Source organism: Macaca nemestrina, chromosome 19 (genome assembly GCF_043159975.1).
Source record: "Macaca nemestrina isolate mMacNem1 chromosome 19, mMacNem.hap1, whole genome shotgun sequence".
In the NCBI taxonomy this organism is placed as follows: Eukaryota; Metazoa; Chordata; class Mammalia; order Primates; family Cercopithecidae; genus Macaca; species Macaca nemestrina.
Genome location: NC_092143.1, coordinates 67851102 through 67870030, shown reverse-complemented (window position 1 = coordinate 67870030; position 18929 = coordinate 67851102). Strand labels below are relative to the sequence as shown.

Sequence of the window (18929 nt, the reverse complement as noted above, 5' to 3'; positions counted from 1 at the left end):
ATCATTTTATCTGTAATTACTTTCATATATCCCTCTAAAGAGTAGAAACTCCTTTAAAATATAGCCACAGTGCCATTGCACACCAAAAAATGAATACTAATTTATTAATATAATCCAATAATCATCAATGATCATTTATCTGATTGTTTTTCTTTTTAATATTTTTCTCTTTGTCATAAGGAAAAACTTAGTACAGTGAAGAACTTTTACAATGTAAACACCAGTGTAACTACTATCCAGGTAAAGTTCTCAGACATTTCCAACACTCCAGTGCCCTCCTTTGGGCTCCTTCTCAAATTGATATTTCTCCAGAGGAAGCCACTGTCCAGACGTCTGTCATCATCAGAAGTCAGAATAGTGGTTTTGGATTTCATATACATAGACTCATCTACATATACATAGATACTCTTTTGTATCTAGCTTCTTTCACTCAACGTTATTGCTTATGAGATTAATTCATGTTATTGCATTGAGTGAATATGCTGCAATACTACATCTGTTCTACCGTGATGGATGCTTGAGTTATTTCCACTTTGAGGCTAGTATGAATAACACTGCTATTAACATGGTATATGTGTCTTTTCGGGGAGTATAATCATTAATTTCTGTTGTGAAAATTACTGGTTTACCCAGTAATCCCATGATTGGGTATATACCCTAATGAATATAAATTGTTCTGCCATAAAGGCACATGCATGCGTATGTTCATTGCAGCACTATTCACAATAGCAAAGACATAGAATCAACCTAAATATCCATCAGTTGGAGACTGGATAAATAAAATGTGGTACATATAGCTGGGCGCCATGGCTCACGCCTGTAATCCCAGTAGTTTGGGAGGCCAAGGCAGGTGGATCACGAGGTCAGGAGATGGAGACCATCCTGGCTAACATGGTGAAACCCTGTCTCTACTAAAAATACAAAAAATTAGCCGGGCGTGGTGGTGGGCACCTGTTGTCCCAGTTACTCGGGAGGCTGAGGAAGGAGAATGGCGTGAACCCGGGAGGCAGAGCTTGCAGTGAGCTGAGATCGGGCCACTGCACTGCAGCCTGGGGGACAGAGCGAGACTCCATCTCAAAAAAAAAAAAAAAAAAAAAAAAAAAGTGGTACATATACTGTGCAATACTATGCAGCCATAAAAAAGAATGAGATCATGTCCTTTGCAGGAACATGGATGGAACTGGAGGCCATTAGCATAAGCAAACCAATGCAGGAACAGAAAATCAAATACTCCATGTCCTCACATATAAGTGGGAGCTAAACACTGAGTACACCTGAACACAAAGAAGTGACCAACAGATAGCGGGGCCTGCTTGAGGGTGGAGGGTAGGAAGAGGGTGAGGATAGAAAAACTACCTATTGTGTACTGTGCTTATTACCTGGGTGATGAAATCATTTGTACACTAAACACCTGTGACACAGTTTACCTGTATAGCAAACCTTTACATGTACCACAACCTAAAATTAAAAAAATTAATGACAACTATATGTGCATAAAATTAAACCACTGTTAAATCCATTAGAGGCTAGATGCGATAGCTCACGCCTGTAATCCCAGCACTTTGGGAGGCAGAGGCAGGTGGATCACTTGAAGTCTGGAGTTCGAGACCAGCATGGTCGACATGGTGAAACTCCATCTCTACTAAAAATACAAAAATTAGCCAGGTGTGGTGGCATGAACCTGAGGTGCCAGCTACTCAGGAGGCTGAGACACAAGAATCACTTGAACCCAGGAGGCGGAGGCTGCAGTGAGCCAACCACTGCCCTGCAGCCTGGGTGTCAGAGCGAGACTCTGTCTCAAAAAAAAAAAAAAAAAAAAAAAAAAAAAAAAAAAAAAATTCATTAGAACAAATAATAAAATTATCAAGTTCATAATTAATAAAACAAGTTACTAGGGTAGGCATATGTTTAGATTTAGTAGACACTGATAAGCGACGTAGGAGAATACTAGTTGTTCCACATCTCACTAACACTTGAAAGTGTCAGTCCTTCCTGACAACCTGAGTAGTATAGTGGTATCTCATTTTGGTTTTAATTTGTATTTCCCTGATAACTAATGATTTTCAGCATTTTAAATATGTTTATTGACTTTTGGATACCCTCATTTGTGAAGTGTCTATTGTAAGATTTTGGCAATCTTTTTAGTAAGCTTTCAGTCTTTTTTTTTTTTTTTTTTTTTTTTTTTTTTTAACTGATTCATGGAAGGTTTTAATGTATCCTGAAGATGAGCTCTTAGTTGGATATGTGTATTGCAGATATCTTCTCCCCGTCTGTGGTTTGCTTTTTCCAATCGCTTATGACTGAACAGAAATTCTTAATTTTAATTGTCTTGATGTCTGGTAAAGTAAGCATCTAGCTTTGTTGCTGTTCTTCAGATTTGATTTGGCGATTCTAAATCATTTACTTTTCCATATAAATTTGTTTAATTTTTTAAACTTTTAAGTTCAGAGGTACATGTGCAGGTTTGTTACATAGGTAAACTTATGCCATGGGGATTTGTTGTACAGATTATTTCATCACCCAGGTATTAAACCTAGTACTAATTTTTCATTTTTTCCAATCCCCTCCCTCTTCCCACCCTCCATCGGGCCACTGCACTCCAGCCTGGGGGACAGAGTGAGACTCCGTCTCAAAAAAAAAAAAAAGAAAATGTGGTACATATACTGTGGAATACTATACAGCCTCAAGTAGGCCTCAGTGTCTGTTGTTCCCCTCTATGTGTCCATATATTCTCATCACTTAGCTCCCACTTACAGATCAGAACATTTGGTGTTTGGTTTTCTGTTTCTGCATTAGTTTGCTAAGGATAATGGCTTCCAGCTCTATCTGTGTCCCTGCAAAGGACATGATCTCGTTCCTTTTTATGGTTGCATAGTATTCAATGGTGTACATGTACCACATTTTCTTTATTCAGTCTATCATTGATGGGCATTTCAGTTGATTCCAAGTCTTTGTCTTTGCTATTGTGAATAGTGCTGTAGTGAATATACACGTGCATGTATCTTTAAAATAGAACGATTTATAGTTCTTTGGGTATATACCCAGTAGTGGGATTCTTGGGTTGAATGGTATATTAGTTTGTTTTCATGCTGCTGATAAAGATATACCCGAGACTGAGACTGGGTTATCTATTTATTTATTTATTTATTTAGAGACAGTCTCGCTCTGTCGCCCAGGCTGGAGTGCAGTGGCGCCATCTCGGCTCACTGCAAGCTCCGCCTCCCGGGTTCCCGCCATTCTCCTGGCTCAGCCTCCCGAGTAGCTGGGACTACCGGCGCCCTCAACCACGCCCTGCTAATTTTTTGTATTTTTAGTAGAGACGGGGTTTCACCATGGTCTCGATCTCCTGACCTTGTGATCCGCCTGCCTCGGCCTCCCAAAGTGCTGGGATTACAGGCGTGAGCCACCGCGCCCGGCTAGACTGGGTAATTTATAAAGAAAAGAAGTTTAATTAACTCACAATTCCACATGGCTGGGGAGGCCTCACAATCGTGGCAGAAGGCAAGGGAGGAGCAAAGTCATGTCTTGCATGGCAGCAGGCAAAGAGAGAATGAGAGCCAGGTGAAAGGGGGAATGCCTTATACAACGATCAGATCTGATGAGGCTTACTCACTACCATCCCCGCCATGATTCAATTGTCTCCCACTGGGTCCCTCCCACAACACTTGGGAATTATGGGAGCTACGATCAAGGTGAGATTTGGGTGGGGACACAGCCAAACCATATCAAATAGTATTTCTGCCTCTAGGTCTTTCAGGAATGGCCACACTGTCTTCCACAATGGTTGAGCTAATTTACACTCCCACCAACAGTGTAAGAGTGTTCCTTTTTCTCCACAACCTTGCCAGCATCTGTTGTTTTTTGACTTTTTAATAATAAACATTCCGACTGTTGTGAGATGGTATCTTATGGTGGTTTTGATTTGCATTTTTTTTTTTTTTTGAGACGGAGTCTCGCTCTGTCTTCAGCTCTCCCAGGCTGAAGTGCAGTGGCGCCATCTTGGCTCACTGCAGCCTCTGCCTCTCAGATTCCAGAGATTCTCCTGCCTCAGCCTCCCAGATAGCTGGGATTATAGGCACGCCTGGCTAATTTTTGTATTTTTAGTCGAGACAGGGTTTCACCACGTTAGCCAGGCTGGTCTTGAACTCCTGACCTCAGGTGATCCACCTGCCGCAGACTCCCAAAGTGCTAGGATTGCAGACGTGAGCCACCGCACCCGGCCGTATTCTTTTAAAGATAAAAAACTCAATGAGTTTGCTTTTATTCTTCCAGTTTGTATTCTGGACTATAGGATTTAAAAGTTTATTTCATCCTTTTTCCTATGCACAGAGTCCTGGGTCCCAACAAATGCTGATATACTTAACTGATTGCTTTCTCACATACTACGACCCAGCAGCCTTAGAATAACAGTACCCACTTGTCCAGTCCAGTAAGAATATGATTACTGAAAGCAGGTTAAGATTTTTCTTTTGGCCACCTTTTGGGGTCAGTTTTTAAGGCTATTTCACAATAGGGATATACTGTCAGATTACTGTGTTGTAAAGTCTCTTGGACTAGTTCTGCTCTGGTGTTATGTTACCAACTGGATTTGCTTTTAGGGATATTTGAGTCACTTTCTTTTGACTTTAGGGGTTGCATTATTAGCATCCAATATTATTGTGAATAACTTTTACATGGTTCCAAAATGAAATCTACAAAACAAGATGTATAAAAGGGAACTTCATTTGCATCCTTGTTTCTTCTTCCCTATTCCCCTCCCTCACCTTATAGGTATCAATTTTGAAAAAAATGTTATAGATTATCCTACCATTGTTTTTTCAATATCAGCAAATATTTAGTCGTCTTTTTTTTTTTTTAAGTAGGTTTTTCACTATGGTTTATTTCACTCGCCCCAGTTTTTGTATATCTTCTGGTATTTAGAAAGGTTTGTATTTGGGTTCTAATGCTTACCTTTATATGCAGCCTTCACATAGCACTCCCACTCCCCTCTTGTTTGGTCTTTGTCTGTTGGTTCCAAATATGAGCAGTATTGAAATGAGCTGGGAGCCTCTTCCTCCCGCTCCACAGCTCCAGTTTTGAACTAATGACCTTCGTACTCTTTGGGAACATTTCCATATCTCCAAAATGAATGCATTTTGTGTAGAGACACATGCATGGTCCACAATTGATTAGGATGCAGTAAGTTAACTTAGGATCACTTGAAATATGTGAAGTTTAAGAAAAAAAAAGTGGACTGGGTGTGGTGGCTCATGCCTGTAATCCTAGCACTTTGGGAGGCCGAGGAGGGTGGATCACTTGAGGTCAGGAGTTTGAGACCAGCCTGGTCAGTATAGTGAAACTCCATCTCTATTAAAAATACAATTAATTAGCCAGGCGTGGTGGCACCTGCCTCTAATCCCAGCTGCTTGGGAGGCTGAGGCAGGAGAATGACTGGAACCCAGGAGGCAGAGGTTGCAGTGAGCCAAGATTGCGCCATTGCACTCCAGTCTGGGCGACAGAACAAGACTCTGTCTTAAAAAGAAACGACCAAAAAACCAAGGACCAAGTGAACCATGTTAGATCGAGCTCTTCTAACAGCGAGTGATGTGCAGCCTGAGAGGACAACCGCCCGCCCCGAGTGTGTTGTCACGTGCCCGATGCACCCGGTGCTGTGGGGGTTTAACCTTGGGCTGTTGCTATGGTTTTTTTCCCCCACTTAAATGATAAGATGGTATGTGAAGTCAAAAGGGCCAGGTTAGGTACCATGAATAATTAATTGCCACAGCTCTCAGAAACCTAATTTTAGCCAAGAATAAGAAGCAGATGTGGCAACAGTAGGCCCTAGTTTCAGCTTCCTTCATTTTTCAAATGGCAAAGTGGCTAATATGTAAGCAGGGAAAAGGAGGGAAAAGTCGCAGTACACAGCACTTGATTGAGATGCGTCTGTTCCTGAAAGACAGAATTCTGTGTCATCCCTTCCTTCACCGACTCGGATTTGCGGAACACCTGCTATGTGTGTAAGGTGGATATGATATGTATAGTAGGGTAGGGTATGCCCTACTATACATACTGTTATGCCCAAATAGTGCTATGGGATGAGAAAAACTAACATGTATTTTGAGGCAGATTGTGGGGATGACAGATGCTACAAAAGTCTGCGGTTTGATCTAGGTTCATGGGTGTGAGCGCTGGTTAGGGATTCCTCACAAGGGAATTGACCTTCCCATTTTTTTTTCATGTTGGCTTAAGTAATCTATTAAATGGGATAAGCGGACTATTATTAACTATAGAATTTAGGTAGGTACTAAGTAGATGAAAAAGAAAATGGTAGCAGAAGGTTAGTGTTAAATAGAGTCCTGGATGGCACACATACTGTCTTTCTCTGACACACACACAGTGCACCAGGAGAAAAATGAATATGCATACCCTTTAACTCAGTAATGCTACTGCTAGCATTTTATCCCAAGAATATATTTGACCTTGCCTGCCAAAATGTATGTACAAGATATCCATTAGGCATATGTGTGTACACACACATTCAGACACATGTAAGCGTGCACCTTCTCTTTCCCGTAGACACACACATACTCTCACTTTGCATATATTCTGTATTTATAGTCAGAGATAGAATACATTGTTTCATACCTTTTTATAGTGACCATATAGTATTTGCATAATAAAAAATCAATAAAATGGTTTTCATTTAAGAAGGTAGTTACAACTAGCTTTTCCTTTTAGTGGAATTTATAGAGATCTGGATTTTGTACTATTTTGGATTTTGAAGCAGAACATTTATATTCTTTTATTCTTTAAATTGATATTGATTTGCTTTCATTTTTGGCTTACAACAAAATCAGATGATTACGAGGGGGAATGGCTGACTCTTAGGGAGGCATTCCTAAGGTTCTCGGATTTGATGAGTGACTTTGTGAAGTCTGACTCAGTGAAGAGACCCTTTGATCTACTCTAGAAACTATACTGATTTTCTGTGTTGAACATTTGTAACAAGTTTTGCATTTTAAAAATGATCTAACTGGTAACGGTAGAAGATTATTTTAAAAATGAATAATAACCATCTTTCTTTGGCCAAGGTTTTGTAGTTGTCAGTTTGTTTCTATCTTTTTTTTTTTTTTTTTTTTTTTTTTTTTTTGAGACAGAGTCTCACTCTCGCCCAGCCTGGAGTGCAATGGTGCGATCTTGGCTCAGTGTGACCTCCACCTCCCGGGTTCACACAATTCTCCCTGCCTCGGGCTCCTGAATAGCTGGGATTATAGACACCTGCCACCACTTGCTGCTAACTTTTGTATTTTTAGTAGAGATGAGGTTTTGCCATGTTGGCTAGGCCTGTCTGCAACTCCTGACCTGAGGTAATCTGCCTGCCTCAGCCTCCCAAAGTGCTGGGATTACAGGCGTGAGCCACTGCGCCTGGCCTGTTTCTACCATCTTTATATTTATTGTGTCAACTCTTTAACAGCCACAGTTAAAAAGTGTACTAAGGCAGTGTCTGTTCTAATTTGACTTTTTGTTTGCCTTAATTTGAAGAATCAGAGGCAAATTCTATCCTGGCAGATAGAGCTGTAAACCACCTTGCCTCTTTACCTTCTTTATTAGGGTAATTTAATCTGCTTGATGACCTTAACTTCTTTTATCCAATTAGGAGGATTATATGGTAATCGTGATATGTCAAATGCTTTTAAAATAAAATTTTACAATGAAAATAATTTTATTGTGTGTGTGTGTGTGTTTTTTTTTTAACAGAAATCATAGCCCACTAATGAGTTTTGGAGCCAGCTTTGTCAGTTTTTTGGTAAGTTGATATCTTAAGACCTACTGGCATGAAAGAAACAATTATATAAAGTAATGTCTGTTAGTGGCTACCAGTTATATAGATATACTATTGTAGAAAGTCTTTTAGAGTCTAAAACTGAAGTCAAGTTTTTTGCCTGTTACCAAATGCCTATGAAATAATCTGTCTTCCCTAATTTTAAAAATACAATGCTTACATCTTATTTATAGGGTACTATATTTTAACCAAAGTCCTTTTTAGAATAAAAATGTAATGGAAAGAACTTTAATAATTAAAATTGTATTCGAGGTAGAAAAAAGGTCTGGGTTTGGGTAATAAAGGTTTGCTCTAAAATTATTGAGTAAATGTGGACTAGAGGACAAGTTAAATGAGCAGAGCTAAAATTTGTCTGTTAGTATTACATTTCCAAATATGAGTATTTGGGAATTGAGGAAGTAGGTTGCAGTTAGGTTTTAAAGTACATTGGGCAGTGTGGAAAATGGGATACTTCCATTTTCCAGAAACAGTAATAACATCACACAAATTATTTTCAAACACGTAATTTTTTTAAAAGACTTAAAGAATTGTGTAACAGCAAGAAAAAAAAAGTCGTAATAGAGACTGAAAAAGAGAAAGCATTTAGATCCAAGATTTAGAAAGATGTCAGCAAATGGGCGTGTCACAGCCTGGCAGTGCTCTACCACAGGTACCACGCCAGCTGCCAGTGAGAAGTTTTTATTCAAGGTATTTATTTCCTCTTATTGCCAGTTAATGCAACAAAAATGTTAAGGGCTATTGTTTGAACGAATACATTATTCCCAACCCTAAGGAACATGGTACTGGGTGGCGGTTGTAACATTAGAACCCAAGTGATTATAAGGGCTGCAAATGAGATCTAACCAAAGGGTCTTGGCTGAGTCTGGTGGTGGAGGAGGAGAAGCAAGGCCACAGCAGGGTTGAGATTTCAGCAGCTTGAGAGGAGGGTTGGGAAGAAGAGTGTGGCAGGGAAGTCTGGGCTGAGGTTTGGCTAGAATGGAAAAGTAGGTTAGAGCCATACTGAGGAAGCCTGAAAGGCCAAGATGGAGCTGGTAGAATTTGATAGGAAATGAGGAGCTGGAGACAGTAGGTTCATCAGGTCCTTCCAAGAACCAGGTATCCTGCAGCAAGTCTGTCTCTGCCCCTGTAAGCCCATTCATCTCAGAAACCTCAATTCTACTGTGTAAAGTCACAGGTGTTCAGCAGACATTCACTAGATTTCCCCTACCTCGTTAAATGTGGCCTGAAAAAGTCCACTAGGATCAGGTGCCTGGTAACAAGCTGTCATGGAATTTTTAAACATAGACAATATAAAATGGATTCCTTATAAGTGAACCTACTGGAATTGCAGTCCCTGGAAAGACTGAAGATTTTCTAAGAGTACCTACAAGCTGTTGTTTCATTAGCATTTCTGTGCAGTTCTTGGCAGAGCCAGGGATCCATATGTGGGTGGAATGAACTTTTGAATTAGACACCATTGTAAAAACTGAATTGAGCAGACCAATCAGAAATTATAGAGAATTTTTGTTACCATGTTTAATAACTGCAACAACAAAAATTGTGGAACAGTAATGGCAAGGACATTTATTACCATATTTTTTTCATGATGATGTGATAGAGGTATAATCTTATTTCATGTTGAGATTATAGTTTCTTTAAATGAATAGATTATGCCATAACATTGTGATTCTTTTGCTTGCAATAAATAACTTAAGTGTTTTTTTATTTGGAGTTTTGTAATAAATTGGCTTAAATTTTCTGATACTGATTCATTCATTCATTCATTCATTCATTCTTTCTTTCTTTCTTTCTTTCTTGGAAGAATGCCATGATGACATTTGAGGAAGAAAAAATGCAGTTGGCATGTGATGACTTAAAAACCACAGAAAAACTGTGTGAAAGTGAAGAGGCTGGAGTAATTGAAACAATCAAGAATAAAATTAAGAAGAATGTAAGTACTGCGGCTTTAGGTTGTGGACTGTGTGCCACTGATTTAGAATATCACTTTTGTTCATTTAGAACAAAAGCTGTTTGCTTGGTTTTGTATTTAGAATATGACTGAAAAACCACAATGTTTCTTATGGTTTTTGGTCATATAAAATGTATCTCTTATAAAAACAAAAGCTGCTTTCAGTCCTCCAGAGCTATTCAGTGTATGTTCTTTTGATATCTTACAGTCATCTTCTTCCATAATGGGCCGTGTGGCAAGGGCTGTTTTAATGAGGTTTTCCTATATGTAATTCAAGTAGGATACGATGACGGTTGATGAATAATAGAATTGCATTTTGGTATAATTCTGGAATTCAGCTGTTTACCTAATTTTCCCCAGGCCTCACCAGCCTTTGGTTGCAAATAGTCATAATACCATCAGAATCCAGTTTTCCTGACTTTCCCCTCACCATTCCAGTGCAAAAGTGCTAGGCTATGGAGAGGCATCCTCCTAACTCTGATGTTACCCGGAGTGCCCAAGGGTCTTGCATACGTCACTGACAGATCAGTCTGTTGGATATAGTCATCAGAAGCCACCTGTCTTCTGCTCCTGCATGCCCGTGCCCTGCCTATGAAGCATCATAGGAGACTGCTTCACCTCTGCTCTTGTTTATGGTGTCCACCATGAGAAAGCCACTGATGGGCCAAGGGTCCCACCTCCTGATGCTCCAGAGGGCCAGAATTTTCCTAGCTTCCTCTCTCTCCAGCCTGACACATCCTGCACAGCAGATGTTGTTACAAACGAGGAAACAGAAACATCTTGACATTTTCCCAAGTGAATAGAATAGTGAGTGCTGGGGCTAGATTTGGAACAACAGTGACCATGATGGATTATGCTAAAATCCAGAAAAAGGGAAACAGATCATTCTGGTGTGTCTGTGTGTATACTGTTGACATATTTGCAAAAATCCTATTATTTCTTCTGTCATTGTGATAGCATATAAAGATATTTAACTTATTTTATTCAAGTTTATTTTGTACTAAGAATGCAGAATGTTCTATTCTGGAGTGTTCTATTCTTCATTTTAGAAACATTATGATAAAGACCAATGTTTTATAATGTCTAATCAATGACCAAGTGCTGTTGACTGTTTTTCTTAAATACCTCTTGAATTCATTGACTGCTCTCCATCCTTACTGCCATCTCTGTAGGTCAGACACTATCCCACCTGTCTAAGACACATGGGTATTTCTGCCTCCAGTCTCACGGTTCTTTAACGTAGGGGTCCCCAACCTCTGGGCCATGGACCTGTACTGGTCTGTGGCCTGTTAGGAACCAGACCACAGGGCAGGAGGTGAGCTGAAGGGCGAGTGAGCATTGCCACCTGAATTTTGCTTGCTGTCAGATCAACAGCGTCATTAGATTGTCATAGGAGCATGAACTGTCTATGCAAGGGATCTAGGGTGCACACTGCTTATGAGAATCTAACTAATGCCTGATGATCTGAGGTGGAACAGTTTCATCCTAAAACCATTAACTCATCTCCTCCCAACCCCCTAACCCAGTCCATGGAAAAATTGTCTTCCATGCAGCTGGTCCCTGCTGCCAAAAAGGTTGGGGACTGCTGCTCTAATTCATTGTCCATAATATAGTCACTAAAATGCAAATTTCTTGCTTGCTTGGTTTTCAGTGGCCCCCCTCACCAGCCATTGCCGTTATAATAAAGTACAGACTCCTTAATGTGGCTGACTTGGCATTTACGTTTCCTCTGCCTGGAACATTCTCCTCCCTCGTTTCCTGGTTCCTACTCCTCTTTAGTTCTTTCTAGGTGTCCTTTTCCCCAAGGACTCTTGCTTGAGGCCCCCTGCCCTGTTAAGTGTGTCTCCTACAGGTTCCCGTAGTTTCCTGTCCTTACCCTTCAGAGAGCTTTCCACAGTACACAGTAATATGGTCTATTTTCCTCAGTAGAATGAAAGCTTACATGTCTGCCATCAGTATCTAGTACCATGTCTGGCACCTGTGTTAATAATTAACATTTGTAATGAGTCCTTGCAGTTTAAAAAGCATTTTCACATTCAGTATCTCATTAGCCCTCCCAACAATCCTGCACAATAGATGCTATTACAAACGAGGAAACAGAGCATCTTGACATTTTCCCAAGTGAACAGAATAGTGAGTGCTGGGGCTAGATTTGGAACAGTGACCACGATGGATTATGCTAAAATCTAGAAAAAAAAGGAAACAGATCATTCTGGTGTATCTACTGTGTATACTGTTAACATATTTGCAAAAATCCTATTATTTCTTCTGTCATTGTGATAGCATATGAAAGCTATTTAACTTATTCAAGTTTACTTTGTACTAAGAATGCAGAGTGTTCTATTCTGGACTGTTCTGTTCTTCATTTTAGAAACGTTATGATAAAGACCAATATTTTATAAAAAGTGACTTGACTTTTTGCATATTTGTATTTATATGACATATTTCAAGTACTGTTTGTGATTTATTCAAAGCTAATTTTTAATTCCAGAATATTTTCTCCTTAATGGAAATGTAGTCAGTTTCTGATCTTTACATCTCAGTTGCATGCCTGAAAAGAATGCCCCTGATGTTATCCTACCTGAAGACAGGTGGCTGCAAAGTTGACTTTTCAGGTTATCTACTTAAGGAATATATTGTACTTTTAATGATTTTTATTTTGAATAAGAAAGACTTTACGTTTTTTTTTTTTTTAAAAAAAGGTGAAACTCTGAAGATTTTTGTTGCTTTTCGTATTCCCCATGAACTCAGTTTGTATCACTTAGAATATTTTTGTCTTTGAGTTACAGGGCTCAAACAAACAAAACAGTTAGACTAATGGGAATTTGGAGCTGCCAGGCTCATAGGATAAATTTGTTCTTGGCTTTGAGTGCCAGGTTTCACAATTCCTATGTAAAATTATTTTGTACAATAACCTAATACTGTTTTGGGGGACTAACATTGTTGTGTGTGATTTATCAGTGTGGACTTTCTTTCTGCCAAACAGGTTGATGTCCGAAAATCCGCCCCCTCTATGGTTGATCGGCTTCAGAGGCAGATAATCATAGCTGACTGTCAGGTGTACCTGGCTGTGCTTTCATTTGTAAAACAAGAATTGTCAGGTATGCTGAAGCGTTATTCTTAATGATTTTCACTATTCAGTGCACACAATTAGTAATACGCTTTTTAAAGAATGCCTTGTATTTCAGTCTTTGAAAACGTGGCGCCTCTTTGGAGCATGATACTGATTTATTACTGGGGAAATTGAAACCACAAGTATTTAATGTGTGTTTAGTGGAGCAGTTTTTGTGCCAGAGTCTGTCTCATCCTCTTGTCTCAAAGGAATTCTGTCATACTTACAGCAATTGCTAGTGCCTTTTATATGTATGTAGATGTATAATACTTCTTCTTTGTGGGAATCAGGTTGTGATCATAACCTTTAAAGTGAAATGTAACTGGCTTAAATTTACGGTTTTCAGGAAGTTGTTATTAAGGCCTGAGTGCCTTCAATGGTTTCACATATATTAGGAGATCGTTAAAGATCATTAAAGATTTGCTAATATAGTGGAATTACCTGCATTTTAACAAACTAATGAGGGATATAAACTAATTTCTTAATTAGTCTGTCCAGAACAAACGCTTTCTAGGTTTAGCTTTAATTTCTTGAGTGAAATAGATTCAAGTGAGCCTCTAAAGCTTGTCCTATGACTGAGTCTAAAATTGACGTAATTATTTTAATTATGTGGTTATGGTGGTCTCTGATATTGATAGCAGAAACTTGCCATTTTGGTAGATAGAACTTACTTGAAAAAACTGAAAATTCTAAAAGGAAATCAATTCAAATTCACTGTCAGAAAGATATTTTCTCCTAAACCTTAAATGAAGGATCTGTTTCTTTTAAATTATAACATACTCTTTTCTTTCTAGCCTATCAGAAGCCAGTTTTTCCCCCTTTTTCTTATTTCTCTTGCTGTTTCCATCTTTGTCTCTGTCTCGTACCAGGGATGCTTTGCTTCTGTTTGGCTGAAGTCAAAAGTGGAATTTAACTTTTATTTTGACCTCTGAAATTTGGACTTCTAAATATTGATCTTTCTTTTAAAATATGTTCTATGATGTACATTCACTGTTTGCTTTGATTCAATACTTCTTTTTCTCCTTAACCCTCTTCTAAGGACTCTTCTAATAATACCTTACTTATATGGTCAAGAACTCCTAGCTCATGTGAATTTTCTATAATACAGTAATGTCAAATCCCCCATTTGGAGTGCACTGCTGACTCAGATACAAAAGAGTACCGGAGCTTATCTGGACCTCATTGGTCAAGACAAGAGCTCTGTGATTTTTTACTCCCTTTTCCTGACACTCAAAGACTCTTGTAAGGAGCTAATTTTAACCATTAAGAAAATATCTGGCCAGGTGCCTTGGCTCACACCTGTAATCCCAGTACATTAGGAGGCTGAGGCAGGCGGATCACTCAAATCAGGAGTTCGAGACCAACCTGGCCAACATGGTGAAACCCCATCACTAATAAAATACAAAAATTGGCTGCGTGTGGTGGCAGGCGCCTGTAATCCCAGCTACTTGGGAGGCTGAGGCAGGAGAATCACTTGAACATGGGAGGTGGGGGTTGCAGTGACCTGAGATCACTCCACTGCACTCCAGCCTGGGTGACAGAGCAAGACTTAGAAAAGGAAAGAAAAGAAAATACCTGTTGAGAGAGGAGAATAAAGCAAATGTAATAAAAGTTAAAGTGTGAGAGTGTATCAGAACTTTTTTTTTTTTTGAAATGGAGTCTCGCACTGTTGCCTGGGCTGGAGTGCAGTGGCACGATCTCGGTTCACTGCAACCTCTGCCTCCCAGGTTCAAGCAATTCTCCTGCCTCAGCCTCTGGAGTAGCTGGGATTACAGGTGCCTGCCACCACGCCTGGCTAATTTTTTGTATTTTCAGTAGAGATGGGGTTTCACTATGTTGGTCAGCCTGGTCTTGAACTCTGACCTCGTGATCTGCCCGCCTCGGCCTCCCAAAGTGCTAGGATTACAGGAATGATCTGTCGCGTCCAGCCAGAACTTTTTAAATGAGTATATCTGTCTTTCATTTGTTCAATCATTGATCTAGTCAACAAATAATTACAGAGCACATGCGGTGTGCTAAGCACTTAGATAAGCAAACACAGACCTAGTCCCTGCCCTCGTGAAGCTGAGAATTATTAGATAATAGTATTTATATTTAAGATTATTCTGATTGTAAAATTACTAAATATTAGTATGGAAAATTTTGGAAAGATAGAAAGCAAGTCATCATCTCCAATTTCAACACTTAGAGAAAATCTCTTTTTGTTAATAACAATCTGCTTTATATTTCTTTATCTTTTATGCAAAATTGAATCTATAGTATTTTGTATCTTATTTTCTCTTTTTCAATTATACTTTGGATATTTTCCCTATGACTCAGTTTCAGAACATAATTTTAAATAATAGTGTGTTAGTTTGTCATATGAATATGCCCTAATGCATTTAATCAGTTCCTCATGGACATTTAGATTGGTGTGCATTTTTGGGGGATATTAGTGAGGTTGAACATGCTTTTGCATTTTATCCATAAACTATATTTCTTTCACAAATTATCTTCACAGCCTTTGCCTATTCTAATAGTTTGATATTATTGTTACTTAATCCTGTTTATCATAGTATTTGACAGCATTCTTGGTTCTTCCTGAAGTCCTGTGATTTATTGAATATGATATTGACATTGAAGTGAAATTCTCATAGGCATGAAAGCCTTGGGTTGTCATAAACTTATGTAGTGGTTATTGCTTTGTGAATAGCTCAGTATTTGTTTCAAACAAAAACAACCAACAGTGTGCTCTATTTGCCTTTCAGACACCCAGTGGGTTATTAAGCTACAAATAATTTGTTTACTTCATTGTTGGGATCTGTATTTCTTAGGAAACATTTTACATGGGTAATTTTCTTGGGGGGAAAAAAAACTCACAAAGCTCCTTGTTGGAGATGTTTGTTAATGGATGGCCCTCCCCACCCCTGGAGCAGGGCAGCACTGAGGGGCCAGGGGCACACACACAGGCCAGAGCTCTGGTAGAGATGAGCCAATGTGAACTTTTTAATGGTTCATACTTTAAAAAAAAAAAAAAAAAAAAAAAAAAAAAAAAGACAGTTTCTCGCTCTGTCATGCAGGCTGGAGTGCAGTGACAAAATCTCGGCTCACTGCACAACCTCTGCCTCCCAGGTTCAAGCAATTCTTGTACCTCAGCCTCCCAAGTAGCTAGGATTACAGGTGCATGCCACCACTCCTGGCTAATTTTTTGTATTTTTAGTAGAGACGGGGTTTCACCATATAGCCAGGCTGGTCTCGAACTCCTGCTCTTAAGTGACACCCACCTTGGCCTCCCAAAGTGCTGGGATTGCAGGCATGAGCCACCATGCCCAGTCAATGCTTCTTACTTTTAAAAGAACTTGTGTTTATCTCATTTAAACTTCCTTATAATGAATTACTCCGTCATCTCTTTAATTTCCCATACTATCTTTTAAATTCACTCTATTATCCAAGGGTCTTTTATTGCAGCAAGAATATATTACTTTTGTGATAAAAAGAAATTATTTTTAAAACATATTTTATGGCACTTGCCACCTTGTTTTATTGTAAGTTTCCTTTATTTCCTTTTGGATTTGAAGAGAGGGCCCATGTCTTTCTCACCTTTGTATTCTTGACGACATGTATACTCCAGTTTTCCTTAGATGAGATTGTTTTCCTGCTTTGACAGGTGAGACAGTTGTGGTTGAATGATTTATGCAGCTTGTTGATGATAACAGAACCAGGGCCTGAACCATGGTTTTCTCGTTTCCTAACTGAAATCCTGGTGCTGTCCATGTGCTCCCATTGTGCTACCACCTGCCAAGTGGCCCAGAAACCTGGGTTTCTTGGGGCCTTCTCCCTCAGGTGCTCCCTGTGCCCTGGGCTAGAATAGTAGCCACACTGCCTCTTGCTCCCCTCTGGGCCACACTCTCTGTTGCTGCTAGAGCATCTTTCCAGAACCGCTTAAACCCATGCTTTAAACACTTAGCTGGCCTGCCTCACCTGCAAGGCAAGGCCTGAATTCCTTTTGTGCAGAGCATATAAGACTCTTTCCCAGCCCCCTGCCCTTCCACTACCTCATCTAGCTGAGCCGAGGTTCTCACACTTCCCTGAATACCCCCTGCTGCCTTGAGCTTTTCTTCACCTTACCCTGTCGGTGTGGAACACCCCTACCCCCTTTATCTTTCTCTTATGCTTAATCAAGTACAGCCCAGGCCTTCCTCCTTTGTACAGCATTCCCTCCTCATGTCAATCCTGGCTCTGTCACCTAGGCTGGAGATCATAGCTCACTGCCGCCTTGAGCTCCTAGGTTCAAGTGATCCTCTTGCCTCAGCCTCTTGAGTAGCTGGGACGACAGGCACGTACCACCACACCTGGCTAATTTTTAAAAATGTTTTTGTAGAAATAGGGGTCTCACCATGCTGCCCAGGCAGGTCTTGAATTCCTGGGTTCAAGCGATCCTTCCACCCTGTCCTCTCAAAGTGTGGGGATTACAGGTGTGAGCCACCATGCCCAGCCAATCTGGCCTTTGTTGTGCTATTACTTACATCCTGTACATCACCATTTACTGCATGTATCGCATAGCAATACTCATATATATTTACATGTCTGCCTAAAGCGTTAGGCTACATGCTCCTTGAGGGCAGGGACTGTGCAGTCTACCTGCTGTTTTACCTCTTCTCCACATATGTTGAGCATTTCCTGTGTGCCCACATGCTGTGAGATGATAGGTGCTGGTAGTCTAGAGACGAATGAGATGCACCTCATGCCCTGGGGGAACTCATGGTTTGGCAGTAGGAAAAAATAAGTAAGTAAATAAATTCTAATTCAGGAGGATACTTCAGTCATAGGCACATAAGTTAGTCATAGAGGTTGCACAGGGAACAAGTGATTCTGAATCTTTGGGAAGATCAAGTATCCCTTATCCCTGAGGAGGGTTATAAAGAATGAAGGTCTGTTTCCTTCTCTGTGTCCTTAGACCCTGGTAGGATGTTTTTGCCTAGAACATGGTGGGTAGATATGAAAATCCATTTATACCTAGTGTTCCATTATTGGAATGCTAAGCGTGTGGGAGTTATTTATATCCTACTGTTCAAGTCCATTGCCAGGATCTGATTGCAAAAATTCAAAAATTTGCAACCTCAGGCAAAATTAAAGGGAGGAAATGGAGGAAAGGTAATGCCATTCAGGAAGATATTGGGATTGGAGAAGTGAGCCTTTTGGAAGTCTGTTGGTGACATATGAAAAAATGCTCATCATCACAGGCCATCAGAGAAATGCAGATCAAAACCACAGTGAGATATCATCTCACACCAGTTAGAATGGCGATCATTAAAAAGTCAGGAAACAACAGGTACTGGAGAGGATGTGGAGAAATAGGAACACTTTTACACTATTGGTAGGAGTGTAAACTAGTTCAACCATTGTGAAAGACAGTGTGGCGATTCCTCAAGGATCTAGAACTAGAAATACCATTTGACCCAGTGATCCCATTACTGAGTATATACCCAAAGGATTATAAATCATGCTGCTATAAAGACACATGCACACGTATGTTTATTGCAGCACTATTCACAATAGCAAAGACTTGGAACCAACCCAAATGGCCATCAGTGATAGACTGGATTAAGAATATGTGGCACATTTACACCATGGAATACTATGCAGCCATAAAGAGGGATGAGTTCATGTCCTTTGTAGGGACACGGATGAAGCTGGAAACCATCATTCTGAGCAAACTGTTGCAAGGACAGAAAACTAAACACCGCATGTCCTCACAGGTGGGAATTGAACAGTGAAAGGCCTTGGACACAGGAAGGGGAACATCACACACTGGGGCCTGTTGTGGAATGGGGGTGGGGGGGGAGGGATAGCATTAGGAGAAATACCTGATGTAAATGATGAATTAATGGATGCAGCACACCAACATGGCACATGTATACATATGTAACAAACCTGCACGTTGTGCACATGTACCCTAGAACTTAAAGTATAATTTAAAAAAAAAAAAAAAAAGGTCTGTTGGTGAAGGTTAAAGATAACAAGGCAGTGGGCTGACTGGTGAAAACTAAATCATCTTTTGTCCTTCA

General features: G+C 39.9%; 1 protein-coding gene across 4 annotated transcripts in view; it reads left to right on the top strand.

The window, feature by feature from the left end:
* Positions 1–18929, top strand: part of LOC105465096 (tetratricopeptide repeat domain 39C) — a 120068-nt gene that overhangs the window by 42946 nt on the left and 58193 nt on the right. For all 4 annotated transcript variants that reach the window (XM_011713325.2, XM_071085526.1, XM_011713336.3 and 1 more), the window contains exons 2-4: positions 7738–7786; positions 9624–9752; positions 12757–12871. In XM_011713325.2, the coding sequence (XP_011711627.1) occupies positions 7738–7786; positions 9624–9752; positions 12757–12871 (293 nt within the window). The remainder of the gene's footprint in view (positions 1–7737; positions 7787–9623; positions 9753–12756; positions 12872–18929) is intronic.